The sequence below is a fragment of the Python bivittatus genome, unplaced genomic scaffold (genome assembly GCF_059951505.1).
Source record: "Python bivittatus isolate LINGU-HERP-01145 unplaced genomic scaffold, Pbiv_v1 ctg000590_np1212, whole genome shotgun sequence".
NCBI classification, from domain to species: Eukaryota; Metazoa; Chordata; class Lepidosauria; order Squamata; family Pythonidae; genus Python; species Python bivittatus.
In genome coordinates, this window is record NW_028277086.1 from 1,321,670 (window position 1) to 1,340,689 (window position 19,020).

A 19,020-nucleotide genomic window follows, 5' to 3' on the forward strand; every position below is an offset into this window, starting at 1 on the left:
CGCTTGGCTGCAAAGACGCATTACTGTGGTCAAATTGGGAACTTCAGTGATGGTGTATTTCTGTCCAGATCTGTTCTTTATTAAATTCTGCATTTCAAATAGCGTAATTTCCTTGTCTGGTCCTCTCTCCATGAGTGCAATTCTGCTACAAGCATCCAGCAGCCCCTTTCGACCCGCCTCCCTGGGGCTGGAATCAGACGCTGTGTTAAGCCGATAGGGCTGGTTTGGAACACACGTGTTGGGAGGCTTAGTTGCAAATGAACGGTTGACACAGATCTGCTTTTGTGTGAAGTGTGAGCCTGGCCAATGGTACCTGTTTCCAGGAGCACAAATGGGTCAATAAAAAGGTCTACATGCTTTTGCACAGAATGCCCACACACAGCTGAAAAGGTGGCATGCTGATTTATTATCCTGCACAGCATTCAACAGAAGAGGCTTCACTTAGCGAGAACTGGGTCAGGAAGGAAACCCAGAACCTCCTGCCTGTTTTCCTGCAACTGCAGGGCCCAGGGGAACCAGGCAGGCAATTCTAGGCATCTGAGTGGCAGGCAATTCTAGGCATCTGAGCTGCCAGCCTAAAAAGATGCCGGTGGGTTGTCTCCCCAAATGAGGGGGGCGTCCTGCACAATGGAAGGCCAAGGGAGGGGGAGTTCCAAGATGGAGCCCAAGCAAGACCACTCCTGGGTCTTTCCTGGGAGGGTCTGGGCCGGGGCCAGCAATCCTGCTTCATGTCGCAGGGTTGCACCCAAAAGCCTGCCCTTTAGCCACTGAGGTGAACATAAAGGAGATGTGAGAAGGCAGGCCACTCTTCTGGGGAGGCCCTGGGGACCGAGGCCAGCTTTTAGTGGCTGGGAAAGCGCACGAAACCCCAACCCCTTCCTTTGGATCTGGCCTGCAACCTGGGGAGTCTGCTGGGTGTGGGCTTGGCAAATGGGGGGGACTCTCAGGAAGAGGGGCCAAGCCGGCCGCATGCACAGGAGCAGCCTTCTCTGCCACGGATGGGGCCGTGGGAATATGACGTGTGGGGGGCTGGAATGCAAGGATGGTGCCAGATCTGAGGAGGGCCCCTCGGTTGGGGCCACGGTCCTGGGAGCCTCAAGGACACTTTTCAGCTCCTGAGCCTGGCCTGCAGTGTGCCCGGTCCTGGTGCTCCTTCCTGAGGGAGGCCTGCGGGAGGGCTGGAGATCTCAGACCTCACGCTGGGCCAGGGAGGTGATGCGGCGGGAGGCTGGGCCCAGTTCCACCTTGCAGACGCGCTGGGCAAACTTGAGAGAGCAGATGGATTCGCCCACGTTTCTCTCCAGGGGGGAAATCTGAGGACCCAAAGGAAGCAAACGGGAGAAAGGGGAGCTGGAGTCCCAGGCCCCCCTCCCTGAATATTTTTGCCACCAGGAAAGCTCTCGTGTCCTGCCAGGCCTGAACTCCTGGAGCTGAATTGTTCCAAACTGCCAAGGTCCCAATGTGCCCCCTGCAGATCTCGGGCAGGGGAGAGAAAGGGACAAAATCCTGGATGTCTCAGGGCTGAGCCGACTTGGACCCAGAGACTTCAAGAAGGCAGCACCAACGCGCACAACACTGTCCCAGTGGAGTCTCCATCTCCATGGAGTGGAAGGCCGTTTAGAAGCAGGTGGGAATCCCAAGGCCACAAAGGGCAGGTGTGCCTTCTGCCAAGGCCTCTTGGGCCTGCCAGCTCATCCTCTTGCAGTGGGGCCTCTCCACGGATGGCCTGAGGGATCCTTGCAACACAAAGGCTGCTTGCTCTCAGCTTGGGTCCACTGGTGGCCCTGGAGCAAGAGAAGGGACCCCCACATATGGCCAGACTTTGGGAAGCTTTCAGCCAAGGGACCCAGGGCTCGGTCCTGCCATCCTCAGTGGCCCAGCCGTGCCATCTCCCCTCACCTGCACCATCATGACCGTCTTGCTGCCCTTGCCCAAGGAGTCCTGCAACAGGTAGGTGAGCTTGGAGTTGCGGAAAGGCACGTGTGCCTGCTTGGTCTGGAGGGCCTGGATCACCTCGCCCAGGGCCAGCAGGGACCGGTTGATGCTCTGGGCTTCCTTCAGACGCTCCCCCTGCGCGCCAGATTTCCACACCCGTTCTGAGCCGGCCAGGTCCACCAGATTCAGCTTGCCTGGAAGGACACTGCTGTTTGTGAAATCTTCCAGGACTGAAGGAGCAGCTGTCCAGGCTGGGGGGGGGGCTCAAACTCCACTGAGGACCATTCTGCAGGAGGAGTCGTCCAGCCTTCCCCACCCAATGGCAATGGAAGGGAACAGCAGCCCAGAAGGTTGAGGAAAACTGGAGCGACACCAGCACCAAGCAAGGCCAGAGCAATGCAGGGGTTGCAAGCAAGCCCAGGAGATGAGATGGAGGTGGTGCCACTTTCCGGGACCAGCAGAGAAAGAGACAAGGGATGGCATCTGAAGCAGGAGGCCATCAGCCCAGCTCCTTCTCTGTCTTGGCAAGGGTGAGGAGGGAGATGCACGGCCTTCCAACCCAAGAGCAAATCATTCTCCAAAGCCCACCCAGAGATCCCAAAGGCCTCTCCCAACCCTCAGCTGAGGGTGTTCCTGTACCCTTGTGAGATGTCCAGCTCAACCATGCTGATTTGGGTCTGAAAGTTGCCCTGCCCCAGACCAGAGGATGGGTCAGGAACACCTGGGCAGCTACCTGTGACCTTGGTGCCGCTGGTCAGGTCAGTGCCGGTGAGCGTGAGCGTGAGAAGAGCATGAGAGCGGGAGCTGTGCGCATTCATGTTAGTCGAGAAGGTCGTGCGGTTCCGCTTTCCCAGTAGGAGAATCTGGGCACAGCAAAGGGAAGGAGAGTTGGTCAAGATGGGTCCTTTTAGGTGGAGGGCTGGAGCAATTGTCCAGGGCCAGGGATTCTCATGTGCCTGGAGATGTTGCTCCATTTGGAAGGCAAAATTTAATGAAATAAATACATAATAAATAAATTAAATGCTTCAGGCTGGCTTTCTCTCTCTCTCTCTCTCTCTCCTCCCCCCTCCCTCCCTCCCTCCCTTCCTTTCGTGCCTTTGAGTCAGTGTGGACTCCTGGCAACTGCCTGGGCAAGTCCCTGCAGTTTTCTTGGCAAGATTTTGGAAGCGGCTGGCCGCTGCCTCCTTCTCAGGGCTGAGAGGGGAGGACTGGCACAGGGTCACCCAGCTGGCTTCATGTCTCAGGCAGGACTAGAACTCAGGGTCTCCCAGTTTCTAGCCTGGTGCCTTCACCACTACACCAGACTGGCTGTAAGCAGAGCCCTGCTTGGTTCTAGTGCCCATTTGGGAACAGAGCAGTGCTGGTGCAGGCAAGGTCTGGCATTACGAAGACGTCAAACAGTGACCCTCCAACACCCAGGGCCTCACTTTCCCTTGGCAGTCCCTGCCCTCGCCAGCTTGCACTTCCACTCGCCCTCACACTGGCAGCCCCGCCCCCCCCCCCCCCGCCGACACCAAAGCAGAGATCCAGTCCAGTTACCTTCTGGACCTCGCAGAGGCTCTGCACCTCCACGCTGGTGAGGCCTGGGACGTGCAGCTGGCCACTCCCGTCAGGGTGCAGCTTGATGTCCAGTTTCTCCTGGGGATCCTTGGTCAGTAGGTCTCTAAAGAGGAGGGAAAGCAGAGCCCCGCCCCCACCCCATCACCTTGCTCAGCCAGTCCTGGCTCTGCCGGCCACCAGAGAGCTCCATCCGGGGGAGAGGAAGCTTTTGCAGACCTGTGGTGGGGCCGGGTGAAGGTTTATTTCTCCCCAAAAGCCCCTCCCTTGGGACGCCAATATGAGGGTCCAGGACCCTGCGCAGGAGGTAACTTTGGGGGAGGCTGCCAGTACTGGGGGCCACAAATTTATGCTGGGAGATGTCAACTCTCACAACCCTTTAGGGGTTAACACAGCCACCCACTCTTTTTTTAAAGTGGGATGTGATTTATTACTCTTCAACTTATTTTAACAACCTTCCATTTCAGATGACACTGCTGGAATGAGACACAATTTGGAAAAGGTGGATGTTTTCTCCAGACAGGCGCCCTACAAATAGGCCACCCTAAAATTAGCCATGAATTTTATCCTGGGCCAGTTCGTCTCTTCCCCTCACAAGCAGAGCCCAGGTGGCGTTATTCTTTCAGGGAGGGGCCCTGGAGAAAGCAACCTCTGCAGGACGGTCTCCCCCGCGACTCCCGCTTTCTCCTCGGGCACCGTGCGTTTCCAGAAGAGATCAAATTAGGGGCAGAGAGATGCTCTTTGTTGCTTTTAATCTGGAACGAGCCAGTCTTCCGCGGCACGGTCCCCCTTCTCTCACCTGATCACTTCATTGTAGATCTCTACCATGGTGAGGCTGACCGAGTACTTCCACGCCTCCTCCTCCTTGGCCTCCATCTCCTGGTAGAGGGCTTGCAGGGCCCGCTGGTTTATCCCCGGGTTACCCGGGAGCCCCTGGGAGCAAGCAAGAGTTCGGGAGCTTTTTCCTCCAGGGTTCCTCCCCCCTGCCTCTGGTCCCCAGCTTCTCTTCTCCACGGGGCACAAGAGACCCGCTTTGTGGGCCCAGCCCAGATCCACCCAAACGTGGCGGAAGCCTTACTCCGGCGTGCCATGCAGGGCAAGGCCTTACCTCCATGGTGTAGGTCTTGCCTGAGCCCGTCTGTCCGTAGGCGAAGATGCAAACGTTGTAGCCGTACAGGCAAGACACCACCACCGGCTCAATCTCCAGGAAGACCTGCCAAGGCAGACGGGGAGGGGGTCACTGGACAAGAGCCTTCCCTGCCCCCTCCCCACAGGCACTGCAGAGAGGGAAGGGGCCACGGAGGAGCAGGGGGACGACTGGGGTGGGGGATGTGGGCTGTGGGTCCATCTGGAGGCAGGAGCAGAGGGGTGAGCCCGGAGCAAGACTCAGTCATCTGCCAGTGCGGCCGCCCTGGAGGGCAAAGCAGCAGGGCCCCTGGGGGTCTAGAACCTGGAAAAGGCATCACCCACATGCCTGCATCAGGACCCCACACGGCCTTCTGACCCCCGGGTGGCAATGGGAGAGTTGCCCTCTGCTCTCCTTAACGGAAAGGCAGGAGGGAAAGGAAAGACAGGGTGCCAGAGCCCCCAGGTTTCCCCCAGGCAGCCCCTCAGAAAGAGAGCTGTCCAGGACCAGGCAAGGCATGGTGGGGTGTCACCCCACAAACAACTCGGGTTCCACGCTTGCGTCATCACACTTGCATCATTCACAGAGTTTGCACAGCAATGCCTGCCACCCGGGTCTTCAGCCCCGTCCTCATCTCATTGGCCACTTTCTGGCTTAGTGGGGAACCGGGGGGGGGGCGAGTGGGGGCCCTGGCGGAGGGGGCAAAGGACGGCCGGCAGGACATGCTCACCTCCTCCTGCGTGGCGCACGGCAGGAAGACCTTGTCCAGCCTGAAGGAGTGCTCCTTCCCCTTGTAGCAAGCGGTCACGCACCCGTCCTCGGCCGGGCTGGCTTCCACCCAGGCCCCCCCTGGGCCCCCCTGCTGCTCATCCTCGGTCAGCGGCTTCAGGCGACACAGGACCCGGATGTTGCCTAGGGGAGGGGGAGGGCTGGCGTCCATTTGGGTTGACCCGCAGGGGGGCAGGGTGCGGAAAAGGCCCCCCCTTTTGCGGGGTTGGTCCTATCTGGGACGGGCTCCCCCGAACAGGAGCAAGCCCTCTGGATCCTTTCTCCCTGCACCCTCAGCTGCCTGTTGCAAGGGAATGGCTTGGTCCAGACAAGACCTCTTCTGGGCTTGGAAGGACGTGGAAGGGAGACCACCAGGGCTCAAGGCTAGGCTGGGAAGGAGCCAAGGGACACGCTCCTGGACTGCCTGGCTGTGTTCAGAGAGCCACCAGCTCCATTTGGGGCATCTTCCTTTTGTTATGCTACTGACGGTATTCAGCCAAATGCTTTTCCACCAATTGGAAAAGGAAGAGAGGAAATGAGGAATTAGAAGCCCCCTCCCCCATCCCTTTAGGGAACAGGGATGGCACCAGGGAAATGCAGGAGGCAAGGAGACCGCCCACCGCCTGCCCTCCTGCAGGAGCAGTCAAGCCACAAGTCCACAATGAGGCTGGCTGGCTGCAGTCAAGGACCCTGGGAAGAGGGAAGTGCAGAGCGGGTGCGAGGGCAATTCCAGCAACGCCTCAGCAGCACCGGAGGGACCCAGCGCCTGGGCCGGACCTGGGCCCCTGGGCATCTGCAGGCAAACCCACATGGGGGGGTTCTGGCAAAGAGGGCAGGAGCCCCCAGGGGCTCAGCGTCCCTCTTCCTGCAGCCTGCGTCAAAGGCACCCTCCTTCATGGGCAAGCCTGCTTGTCTCTCCATGGCAGAGGCGGCCATCCACCCCTGGCTGCCCGAGATCCTCCGCTGCCCCTGGCCAGCAGCCCTCCTGCTTCTACTGGCTCAGCCTGATGCCCGCCTCGCTGAGTCTGAGCAAGTCGGTCCTGTCCCACCAGCACCACTGGGCCCCGACTGGAAATCAAAGGGGCCCCCATTGCTTGGCGGCTGGGAAGAGGGAAGAGCTTCCGCTGTCCACCAGCAAGCCTGCTCAGCTGTTCTGGGGAGGGATGGGGGGCAGTGGGCAGGCCTGGCTAGGCATGAACTGGTGGCCCTCAGAATCAAACCCGCTCAGTCTTTGCAGATGCAAAGATTCCCCCGGGACGCGAGGAAGGAGAAAGCTGCCCTTCCCCTTGCCAAGCCTCGCCTGACTCCTCCCAGTCCCCCCCAGCCCACCTGCCCCCCCATCTTCACCAGCTTCACCCATGTTCGTTCCCAGGTAAGTTCCTGTCACTTCCGAACATCTCCAAATAAGAGGGTTTCTGACCCACGTTTTGAAAATCCAGCCAGACATGGCAGGTGGTCAGTGTTGGCGAAGCACACAGTGAAGGTGGCCAGACTGGGGACGGGCAGGAGTGGGGGTGGGGGAGCAGCCACAGGAAGATGAAAGGAGCCACTAGCCGGGCCCCTCCGGACCCAAAGCAGAGATCCAGTGCCTGCGCTGGGGACTCTGTCCTGGAACAGGTGCAAGCGATGAGGGACCGGGGCCGGCCACCAAAGAAACCAAACTAGGAAAGCCCCCCTCTGCCCTCCCCACTTGCATCCCGAGGGCGCACCTTTCAGCTCCAGCAGCTGGTCGTGGTATTTCTTGCGAAGATGCACCTCCCGCTGGTAGCGCTCCTGCAGAGAATGGCTGGTATTCGCCACTTCCTTGATCACGGAGCACATCTGGAGGGGAGCGGGAAGAGTGAGGGGAGGAAGGGTCCCCCCACAAGCTGCCTCTTGGGGGGAGCCCCACCATCAAACACGCCCCGAGGCCGTTCGTGTCGGAACTTCTCCCCTTTGCAGCTGGTCTCAACAGAGCCCTGACCGCACTTGGCGGGGAAAGGAAGACATCTTTTAAAATCTCCCTCGGCCCCCCTAATGTTTGCGGGTATCTCCTTGCGTGTCCCCTCTTTGCCTTGTAGGAATTCCTCTCTCCTTTGCTTGGAGGAGCAGCTGATGAGGAGGGATTTGGGCTGTTTCAGCACTCTAGGAGAAGTGAGAGGAGAGGAAGGCAGCAGCGACTTCTCCTAACGGGGCATTAAAGGCCTCCTTTGGGTGTCTCACCCCAGCTTCTTCCTCCATGGGTCCAGGGGGGTCGACTGCGTGGATTTTGGCCACCAGGTTGTTTTTTGACCCACCCTGCAGACCCCCTGCTTGGAGTTTATCTATCCTGATTCTCTCCCCCTCCTTTTCCTCCTTCTACCCTGCCGAGAACGTCGCTCTTCTTGGAGTCTCTCTTTCCCTCCGCTGTCAGGATCCATCTCTCCGTCTCCCGAGCACAATCCAGCAACTGCCCCCCTCCGCAGGAAACGGCCGGTACTCCTCCCGGCCAAGACCTTGGCCGCTTTCAGATGGGTGGACTTCAACTCCCAGCATTCCCCAGCCAGCCAGGGAATTCTGGGGGTTGAAACCCGCCCATCTTAAAGCGGCCAAGGTTGAGAAAGACTGCACTAGAGCATGGCCACCATGCCCCCACCCCCCGAGCCACTGATGGTTCTGCTCTCCACACAGGAGATGCCAAAAAGCTGCCAGCCATGGGGACACTGCACAGAGCCCCGGGGCCCCTGCCCCACGCAGTGTCCCCAGCCACCCGGTCTCACCTGCAGCTTGGCCTCCTCGATTGCGGCTTCATAGCAGCTGGCAAAACTCCCCATCTCTCCCCGGAGGCTCCTGAGGTCCGACTGCAGGCCCCGGAGGAGGGGGTGGAGGGTGTCCAGGTGCTGCTTCATTCCTGGAGAAGGCAAGGCTCCCTGCCAGTCTGCACTTGCTCCAAGGAGCAGATCCACTGGTCTCAGCGAAAAGGGATCGTCCCAAGATGCCCTGGACCCTCTGGGCCCGTCCTTTCCTTTCTCTGGGGAAGAATCTGCCCCTCTCCCCGGGCCCTGGTGGGCCCCTACCCCCCCGCCCAATACCTGCCAGCTGCTCGCGCAGGGGCTGGGCCTGCTGCTCGGAGCACCGGGAGGCCTCCTGGACAGCCTCCTCCTTCTGCGCCTCCAACAGACCGATCTCGTGCAGCAGTTCCTGGCGCAGCCCCGAGACCTCCTTCTCATAGGCAGAGATCTGCCGGGGGAGAGCCCACTTCAGGAGGGGCAGGCGTCACTGCCACGGGCCAACAGGGCGCCCCCTGCCTGCCTGCCGTTCCGCTTGAGGCGGTCTGGTGTGGGGCTCTGGCGCAGGGGCCACCCAGCAGCGGTTCTCTCTCACCCTAGCAGCAGAACCAATGGCCTTTGCCTCTAAGGGGAGCTGCCAGCCTCTGGGGCAGACTCCCCTCGGCCCCCCCCGTGCTCTCAATCGCCGGGTGTCCCTGCCCCTCCTGCCCTTGCCCTCGCTTTGCTCCAAAGTCACCCGGCAGGGCTTCTCTGGCCTTTCGCCAGCCCAAGGCCCTTCTCCAGAGGAAGCCACAACGACGCCTTGCACATCCTGATGCCACCATGCCAATGCTGCAGTTCCCAATATTTGTGCAATGAAGTAGTGATGCCCATGACACCCAATGACCGCTCCCCTCTCTGTCCCTCTCAGTTCTGTTAAGCCTCCTTTCCCACACCGGCTTGCCAAAGGTGCTGAACTACAACTCCCATGTTTCCAAATTAGATGGCTGCCAAATTCTGGGACTTGTGGCCTGAACACACACAGAGGGCCCCAATTTGCTTTGAACTCCCTATAGCCTGACACCCCCTTGATAAAGTTCCTCCGAACCATCTTTCCTGCCTGCCAGTGTCTCTCCTCTTCTCCCCCCCAGCCAGGACCATTCACCATAACTTCTACATCCAGACCAGGTTTCTGAGGTTAGGACCCTCCCGGGGGCAGGCCTTTAAGACTGCTGCTGACCCCCCCAAGCCCTCCCTTCTAAAACATCATCCTCCGAGCCAAAAGCTGCCAGGCTTATGCTCCCCAATCAGTTCCCTTCACAAATTGTCACACGCTTCACGGTGTTAGGCCACTCCGGGACGCAACTCCTTCACCCTTAAACTTCTCTTCCACCCAATTTCCGCGCCTGGATGACTGCCAGGATATTGGGTGCCCTTTTTGCACCCCTCCAAGGTGCAAGGAGATTGGCTGGCTGGGACAGAGGGCCAGAAGAAGCTCCCAGGCTGGAGCTGGAAATGTCCACTGAGGCCACCCAGCACACCCCCTGCTCAGGGCCAAGATGCGCACTGAAGTACCCCGGGGGCTGGCCATCCCGTTCCTGCTTGGGCCCCTCCAAGGAAGGGGAGGGCACCACCCGCTCTTACTGTTAGGGAGGTTTTTCAGATGTTCAGGGGAGCAGATCCAAGCCTCGCACAGCTTACCTTGTGCCGGAGGGCAACCGCAGCCCCCTCAGAGCCCTGAAGCTGCTCTGCTAGCCGTTGGCACCGCTGCGCCTGGCAGGAGAGCTGCTGCATCAGGACCCTGTTCTGCTCTTCCGCTTTGGCCAAAGCTTGCAATGTCTGTGGAGAATCAGCCTCCACCACCTTGGTGATGTACTACAAGGGAAGAGCCAGAGCAGCACATAAGGGAACCCTGATCGATCGTCAGCCCCCTCGGCATCTGCACGGGGACACTCTGGGCTGCCTCCCTAACCTGCCACCGCCTGACGTCTCGGGACGGAGGCTCCAGAACTCCCTGCTAGCTGGTCCGCTCCCTTTGCGGCGGGGGGGGGGGGGGCGGCTCCCAGCTTCTCAGCCTGACCTGCTCTCTGGGATTCCTGGCACTCTCCCATCCCGCTCTGACCTGCTTAGCTTTCCTGGGGTCAGCCAAGGCTGGCCGGGAACTCCCTCCTGCTGCGGTGGGATCAGACTGGTTTCTGGCCCCGGCAGCAGTGCCCCCGGCATCCAGGCCAGGAAAGGCCTCCGCACCAAAATTCCCCACGGGCAGGGGGTGGCACACCAAGAGTCCTGGAAGTCTTCTTCTGCAGCCAGGCCTCAGGGGCTGGACCAGCCCGCCTGCCTGCCTGCCTGAGGCCCCTCCACCCTCGGCCAGAGCCCTGCCCCATCTGGCTGCTCCGAGGACTCGCTTCCCATCACAAGCACCGCCGTCTTGGTGGTTCCAGGGAGATGGGACCAGGATGGCGCTCATGGGCACCCCAAGAGGGGGAGACGCAATGGTGCGTGTCATACTGGGCAGATGCCACGAAGGACAAGATTTGCCTGATGACATCGGGACCGGGTCACCTGGGGCCATTGACGTCACGTCATGCACGCCACCACTGAACACAGCTGACGCAGCAGGAAATACAGCGTGTAGGGGGAGAAACAGACTGCGGAGAGGCCCGGCTGTTCTCTCCAGAGAAGACGGGGTGACGGCAGAGAAGAAAAGCGAAAGGGGGGTCCCTGCTGTTTTCAGAGGGTTGCTTGATAGGAGGGTCCTTAGTAAATTCTGAAGAGCTGCCTCTTACTCCCTGGTTGTTGGCAAGCCACATCCCATTTTCTTTCTCCCTGATCGTCTTTTTACGTCTCTTTCTTATTCCCCCCCCCCTTTTTTTTTGAGAAAGCTCAAGATGCAAATAAAAGGGGGTGGTTGGGAATTGTTGCTGGGGGGCAGAGGCTTAAGACCTCACAGTGCCCGGGCCGGTTAACGGCCCAAGCGCCAGCCTCTGCCCCGCCCTGAGCTCTTCATCAGGGCACAGCCTGCTGCAGCCAGGCACTCTCCAGATGTATTCAGGGCCGAGGACGGGGCTCACCTCCGCTGGCCCCAAAGGGGACCACGGCCACACTCACCTGGATCTCGGAGGGGCGGTTCTTTTGTGCCTCCAGAGAGAGCTGGAGCCCACACAGCTGCCTGTCAAGCTGGCGCACCTCTTCCTCCTTGCGCCACTGGAGCTGGTCCATGCGCGCCTCCATGCGCACCAGCTCCTCCACCTTCTGTTGCAGGCTGGCCTCCAGCTGCAGCACTTTGCTGCGAAGGGCCTCGTTTTCCTGGAAGGAGCGCCGAGAATGACCTCGCGCCTGCACACATCGCTGCAGGCGGAAAGTGGTGCTCCCCTTTAGCGGCCCCTCGGGGAGGCCTAAGGGCTCTGTCCCCTTTGCACTGGGGGGCCAGATTCCAAGAAACCATGACCCACAGATGCCAGGGCCCCCTTTTCTGGCCAAACCAGCTCATTGCTTTATCCGATGGCATGGCAGGGAGCGTCCAGACCTGCCAACTGGCTCCTAACAGGCCCAGACGCAGGCGCTGTGGCAATGCTCCCTTGCACCAGCTGGACAAGTCTTCTGCCCAGCCCCCGTGGGGCACTTCTGCTCTTCCGAGGACTCTTCTCTGTGGAGTTGGCCTCGCCTTCCCCCAGTCACCTTCGGGGCACACAGAGTTAGGCATTTCCCTGCCCAGGAGGAGGAAAGCCCCTCTCGGGGACACGGGCCCCAGGCCCAGTGTGCGCACCCTGCGATGGCCCTGACAAGGCAGGGGGCAGGAGAAGGGGCTCACCTTGACCACAAGAGCAGAGGGCTGGGTGGACACGGCAGCCGCCTGCTGCAGAAGCCCCTGGGAGAGGCGCAGGCCCTGCTTCAGACCCTCGTTTTCCACGGTGAGGTTGTAGATCCGCTTCTCCGAGTCGGTCACGCCCTGGGGCCAAAGAGGAGTTCCCTTCACAGGCCTCAGCCAGCTCTTCTTGGGGAGCCAGGGAGAAACCCCATGATTGCCAGCCCCCCCTGGCTACAGCACCTCCAGGGAACCTGCTCATCCCCCTGCCCCACTTCCCTCCTGCCCCCTGCAAGCAGCGGGGGGCCAGCCTTCCTCACCGTGCCCAGGCGAAGCTGCTCCCGTTCTTCCTCCCGCGCTTGGATCTGCTGCTTCAGGCCCTCGATCTGCCAGAAAAGGAGCCCCAGGCCGTCATTCCCATCCTGCGGCTCCCGCCCAAGACAGCCATGGTGGGGAATTCCCCAGGGGCCCAATTCCGGGACACCCACGCCGACCCAGCCCCCAGCTCCCTCTTTGGCAAGGAGATAACCATCCAAAGGGCTGTTTGAAGATCTACCCCAGGAGATTCCACCACCAGGCCAGGTGATGGCACGATGGCGAGCGCTTGGCCAGCTGCACTATGACTCTACTCCAGGACCCATAGTGCACAGCCCCTTGAGGGTGTTGGGTTGCGGGCACCCAGCTTGGTCTCACCTGAAGATGGAAGCTCCTGGCCAGCTGCTGCTTCTCCCTCTCTCGTTCTTCCATTCGCTGCTGGAGACCCACCACCTCCTCTGCCAGGCGACTCCTCTCCCCCTGGAGGGCACTGACGGTCTCCACCAGCTGGTGCAGCCCCCCGGGGGCCACGGGACAGAGCAGGCCAGTGGATGGTGGCAGCTTCGTGCCTGGCCGGAGGAGAACGGTCACAGGGGAGATCCAGGAAGGGCGTGGCGAGCTGGGCAAGGGACGGCTTGCCTAGGGACCGAAGCTGAGCCTGGAACTTTGAGCTGCCTGGCGTGGACCATTAAATGTCTTTCCCTCCCAGGGCAGCGAGACTCAAGGCCATGGGGCTTCTGTGCCCATCTCCCCTGCCATATCTGGAGGAGGGTCAGGCCTCACCTCCTTGCATCTTCTCCAGAAGGCCCTGCTGCTCCAAGATGACGGCCTCCAGGCTCTCAATCACACTGAGCTTGTCCCTCACCCGCTGCTGGTAGGCCCTCTTCAGACCACGTAGCTGCCGGCGCCACTGGCTCTCCTCCTGGCGCAAACGTGAGCGGTATTCGCCGGCCTTCTCCTGAAGCTGCTGCATCTGGGTGTAGCGCTCCAGGAAGGAGAGCAGGTGCAACATCACCTGGATGAGCGGAGACTCCGGGGGCTGCATGGCAGGAGGTGGGGGTCCCGCGGCAGAGAGTGGCCAGAGGCCCAGGCCATGGGGGAACAGGAGAGAGCAGGGTTAGTGCAGGGCGGGCAGTAGCAGGCCTGCTCTCTCCCTGCCTCTGCGCCAACGTTGTGCGAACGCAGCCGAAAAGGGAAGGCGAGGCAGGAGAAGGGGGCCCCGGGTCCTTCTCCTCCTGCTGTTCCTGCAGGCTGTGGTTCTCCTGAGTCCACCCATCAAGCAGTGGATGGAGACCCAGAATGTCCCCCTCCTCAGGAGGTGCCTCCCCCCATCCCTCCAAGACCGGCACCACCTGGGGACCCCACACCTTTCCCCTTCTTTGGCAAGGGAGGAGGTGCGGCTGGGGTGTGGGGCACTTTCTCTTCCCAGCCAAGGGGGGAGTCGAGCCCAGGTCCCGCTGCTCTCCACCCCACGCCAGCTCCTCCAGGAGGTCTGGGGCAACCTTTCCATGCAGCGGCTCGCTCCCGGTGGCTGCTTCTGGCTTGAGGGCCAGGAACTCGGTGAGCGGCGTGGGGGCCTCCTCCCAGCCCGGCTCGTCCTCCTCCAAGGGGCTGCCTCCGTCACTCTCAGAGCTGCCTGCCAAGGACAGGCGGGCCAGTGAGGCTGGGCTACTGCCCCTGGCCAAAGCACCCCTCCCTATGCCCCGGGCCACCAGCCAAATGCAAGGGGGCAGAAAGACACTCCCCTGGCCTGCTTCCAGGGAGAGGCTTCCTCTAAAAGGCTTCAGACACAGGGCCTTACCTAACCCTGGTAGCGTCCATTGCCAGTGCCTGCTGCTGGGGGGAGCAGTGGGGGGGGCAACGGGCCCAAGCCTACCCTGCATTGAGCTGCCGGAGTGTGGTGGGGGGCGAGCAAAAGAGAAACCTACTGTCCAGCTCAGTCAGCTGCAGCCAGAGGTCTGGTAGGGGGCTCTTGGAGGTCTCCTGCGGCGGCTCCTCTGAGGAAGCTCTGTGGCCCTGTGGAGGCAGAGAAACAGGTCAGCCCCCCAGAGGGTCAGTGGGGATCTCCCCCCACAGGGGTTCTTGCATCAAGTTAGGAACAACCATGCCTTTGTGGGCCTTCTCCAACCTGGTGCTCCCCAAGGATCATGACCTCCGGCCCCAATTGTCCAGCTGGGGCTGGGACTCAACACTTCCAGAGGATGCCGGCTGGGAGCTACCATGCCCAGGCAAGGGACTTTTGCAAATGCCATCTTAGTGACTGGATTGGCACCGCATGATTAAGCAGGCCTGGCAGGCACGTCTGCACAAGACACTGGGCCAGCATGCTTTGCCCTTCAGTCCCATTTGGTTTCTTCATGGTCAACGTTCTGCGTGAAACCAGCAAACGGGTTCAATCGACAACCAAGTTAAACATGCCGCACGGACTGGGGGTGGTTGACCTGGATTAAGGGGAAGTCTGAAAAGTTCCTCTTGCACCAGATGAAGGAAAGGGAGATGGCAAAGCAACCGAAAGAGCTACTGAAAAGGCCACAGAGGCTGGGAACCCTCCTGTGGGTCAGCGCGTGCTGGCGCGTGGAGGTGTGATGCAATTCCTGGTGCACCTTCCAGAAAACTAGGCCCTTCACAACAAAGGGCTGCAGCGGAAGGCCAGCCTGCAACAGAAGGTGGAGGAGCTGGTGTGCGTGGAGATGCGCGTGCACCAGCAGCAGTGGCGCAAGGAGGAAGAGGGGCACCGACTGGACAAGCACCTTCTGGGCTCCAACTCTCTCTGGAGGTGCCAAAAAGGTACCCCCCTGACTTCCAGGTAAGTGTGGCCATGGTCCCCTTCGTAACCATGCTGGGGAAGCTGCCTTAGCTAGCTTCTTACAGCCACCGACACATAACATCTTGGTTAGGGTCCTCCAGAGCAGGTGGCTCAACCTTGGCAACTTTAAGACATGTGGACTTCAACTCCCAGAATTCCCCAGCCAGCTCCAGAGCAATGTATGTGAACAAACCCACCTGGTTTTGTTAACCTGGGTTTGCTGCAGCAGATAGCAGCCCCTGGCTAACTTGTCTCAGCAAAATCAGGTTAGTCCACGGATGGGAGACAACCAGGTAATCCCCAAGCTATAGGCTAGAGTGGGAAACTGAAAAGCATCCCAGATGGCGGCTGTGGCAGACAACTTCCATCTTGCTGCCAAAAAAACTACCTGGATGAGTCTTTCTTTTCTTCATCTGGGTTTAAGGTTGAGGGTAGGCATGAATCCTGCCAACCCAGAGCAGCAGCAGCGTTAGCCATATGCAGCCCCCAAAGCCAAGAATCCTTGCCCAATGCCCAAGCCATTTTTGCTGACTGTTCAGAGGGGTGCTAACAATTTACTTATTTATTTATTCAAATTTATAAGCTGCCCAGCTCCAACAGGCTCTAATTTAGCGGCGGAGAACCCCTCTGATGCAATACAGGATCGAGAGACCCTGCGGCAGACACGGGTTCACCCCTGTGCCAGAGGGACTGTCCAAAGCCCAGTTTGAGAAACCTGTTGGTCATCCACACCACCAACGCAGCCTCCATACCGCTGAGCCCCCCAGCGGGTGTGGGCTGTGCAGCGCCTCCCTCCACGGCTCCAAGCGTAGACTTACTGCGGCAGGAACACAAGAGCCAGCCACAGATCCAGGGACCTCTTTGTTTCCGAGGGGGTGGGACGTGTAAGGGAAGGAAGACAGTGCACCTTTGGCAACCCTCCTGCACCCACTTCTCTCCAACAGTGCCCATTTTCGCACTGTCTGATCCACACACACGCAGCCATGCACCACTTCTGGGTTCTCCTGGTCCAGTGGCCGGGACGACCTTCTGCCAGGGCCCTCCAGCTCTTGTGCCCAGGAGAGCCCAACCCAGGGAGCCAAGCCCTCCGCCATGGCTCCTCTCAGTGTTTGCTCTCTCACGCGCAGCCTTGCCCAGACGCATGGCACGCAGGTATGGTCTCCCTTGGGGGCAGGCCCAGGATACCTCCTTCCCAGTTGAGTGGCCCCTGAGTTGGGAAAGTGCTCTGGCTCCGTTTCCATGGTGGCAGGTGCCATGGAACCCCCCTTGCTGAGGGCGGGGCCAGTTCTCTTCCTCCTGCCAGTTTGCAATTCAGATCCATGCCCAGTTGCGCCTGCAAGGAAGAGGCAGACTCAGCAAAGGTGTGTATGGGTGTGTGTGCATGCATGCGTGCGTGTGTGCGTGCATCACCTGGAGCAAACCACATGCGCTGCAACCCCCCCAGAGAACCAGCCGGCTTGTGCCCAGACTCACCAGCTCCCCCTTCTGCCTCTGTTAGCGCTTCCCCTAATTCCTCAGCATTTCCCTTCCACTCCATCAACTCCAGGACAGGGGAATGTGCTGAGAGGAAGAGACACTCTGTACGTTCTCCACCGTCTGGGAGAATAATTTCCCCTGTTATGGATCTCTTTGTGCATTAATCGTTTCAGTGCAAGAAAGAATGTGAAATCTACATGGACCCCCTTCCAAGTGTAGGGCAGGTGGTTCTGTGGCACAAATATCCTGCGCTGCTCGCGGTACAGGAAGCCCACAGCCTGTGAAGCAGAGTCCAGGGCCTGCAACTAAGGGCCGGCTTATGTCGCATGGCTGCAGGGTCCAAAGGAGGCAGACAGGAGATCATCCACCCGAGGAAAGGCAGCGCCCGCAACCCCCCAGCTGCCTGTCTCCAATCCAAGAGAGCAGAGGGCCGTGCTGTGCCATGCTGACGAGCCAGACTCTGGCCTGCCCGGCCCCACCTTCCTCAGCCATGCTGAGCCACAGGCACACCCCTCCCCTCCCCTCCCCTCCAGCTGGAGGCTGGTATAGCCTCCGAAGCTGCCCTGGAGAGGCCCAGCCTCAGTGCCACCCTGGCCCATTAAGAGGCCCCAGTCCTTGGAATGAATCCACCCAGTAAAAGCACGGCTGGAAAAGCTGAGATCTGGGAAAGCGGCATTGAGATGGGGAGGGTGCGGGGGGGGGGCACAGCTATTCCCTGTCTCTTCCCACACCACATAAAAACCACCATCTGCTCTATTTTGCAAGTACACTTCACACACGCAGCAACATCCCACACACACACCGGAGCCTTCATGGTTTCCAATCAACATTGTGTGTATTTCTGGAAAGGGTCCATTCCACGCACGGCACTAAGTGGCAGTTGTCTGGGTTCACACACATTGCACTAACCCGCAGGCAGACCACCTTTCACCTAGCATGCTGGGGGAGTCCAACCTCAGGCACTTTGGGAGGGGGCTGCAACAGGCAGATGAAACACGACCTGCATTTTCTCCTACAGGCAAACATGCTGGCCCAACTTTAGGGAACCTGTGAATGGATTTTAACAAATCCTTCATGCTAATCACCAGGATGATGAAAAAAAGGTTCTCCACACTTCTTTTATTTGATAAATTTGCTCCTTCTTTTTTAACCCACATTCTGGTTTTTAAGGAGGAGCCCCCAAAGCAGCAAAAAAGCATTGAAATACTGAAGTACCAAAGTCAGTTAAAACCAAATATTAAAAGTCCAGAAAAGGTGAAGCAGGCATTAGGGACTGAGAGCAATCAAAGAAAGAAGAGGAATTCTGCAGGGTTACTAATGCAGGAAAGGGAGGAACTGCAGGCAGCAAGAAAGGTGGGGGGCTGCTGTTCCGCAAGTCCTCCATCTGTTGTTAAAGAGGGTGCGTTTCAGCACCTGAACAAGGAGAGGGGTTGTTAATGCAGCACTTCTAGCTTGCCTGCGCGGCTATCCCACGCACCAGGAAGAAAGAGGCCTCCTTTAGCGACCCTAACGCGGAAAAGCGGCTGTTGCTGAAGTCCGCTCGTTTTGCACCCAGAAGGGCAATTTGCTGCAAAGATTCCTGTGATTCTCGGGGAGCCGGATCAGGCCGAGCAGATGGAGGCTCCCCGGGCCTCCATCCGCCCACCCAGGCCCTTTGGAGCTGCGGCGCAGGTGGGAAACGCCCCCAGAGGAGGGGGCGCGGAGGCTCCAGGCCCCCCCGCCCGCTTCCAGGTCGCCCTGGTCGGTCGGAGCAGCCGGGGAAGGGGCGCTCCCAGCCCCGCGCTCCTCCCCGTGCCTCGGACCCCTCCAAGAGGGCGGGGACGTGCCTGCCGGCAAGCCGCGCGCCCCAGCCCTGGGCTGGAGGTCCGAGGCCCGCTGAACGAGCCCGCCGGCCGATCCTGTGGCTAAAGGGGGCTCCCGGGGCCCTTGCCGCGCGCCCCAGCCCTGCCCAGCCCGGGAAGGGGGCGAGCGGGCACCGCAGCCCCCCTCCTGCCCGCTCGCTCGCCCGCTCGCTCGCTCCGCGCGGCTGCGGCTTACCCGGGCACCGCCGCCCAGCCCCAGCGCCTCGGGGACCCGCCGCTGCCGCCGCCGCCGCCGCCCCCGGGCCGCCCCCTCCGCCGGGCCGGCATCCCTCTTAAAGAGGGCGTAGAAGACGTAGACCAACAGCGAGTAGAAGGCGTACATGGGCGCCCCGATGCTCGCGCGGCGGACCCCGGCGGCCGGCGCTGCCAGCCAGCTCGTCCACGCGCCTCCCTGGCGCCTCCCCTTTGCTCGCCGCGGAGGAACGTGTGGAAGCGGACCGGCGCGTGACGCAGCGGCGGAGGCCGTCGGACCCCCCCGATCCGGCGGATGGGCGGGTGGGTGGGTAAGGAGACGGGGGCAGCGGCGCAGCCTTCCGCGCTGCCCGGCGCGGCGGGTCCCGGCGCAAGCGGGGGAGCCGCCTGGCAGGGATGCCGCAGCAGGAGCGGGCGGCCGGGGCGCCCCGCCAAGCAGAACGCTCCTGGCA

At 60.4% G+C, this 19,020-nt stretch overlaps 1 protein-coding gene across 1 annotated transcript; it reads right to left on the reverse strand.

The window, feature by feature from the left end:
- Positions 1 to 512: 512 nt before the first annotated feature.
- On the reverse strand, positions 513 to 18,698 carry KIFC2 (kinesin family member C2). Its single transcript, XM_088149256.1, has 19 exons — positions 18,552 to 18,698; positions 14,161 to 14,248; positions 13,760 to 13,868; positions 13,016 to 13,311; positions 12,611 to 12,801; positions 12,238 to 12,303; positions 11,924 to 12,061; positions 11,221 to 11,418; positions 9,814 to 9,987; positions 8,437 to 8,584; positions 8,125 to 8,255; positions 7,096 to 7,207; positions 5,349 to 5,530; positions 4,601 to 4,705; positions 4,292 to 4,425; positions 3,475 to 3,598; positions 2,669 to 2,798; positions 1,900 to 2,129; positions 513 to 1,313 (listed from the first exon to the last, which is right to left on the reverse strand). Exons 1-19 carry the CDS (start codon positions 18,696 to 18,698, stop codon positions 1,188 to 1,190), a joined length of 2,829 nt encoding a protein of 942 aa, XP_088005382.1. The 3' UTR covers positions 513 to 1,187.
- Positions 18,699 to 19,020: the final 322 nt, after the last annotated feature.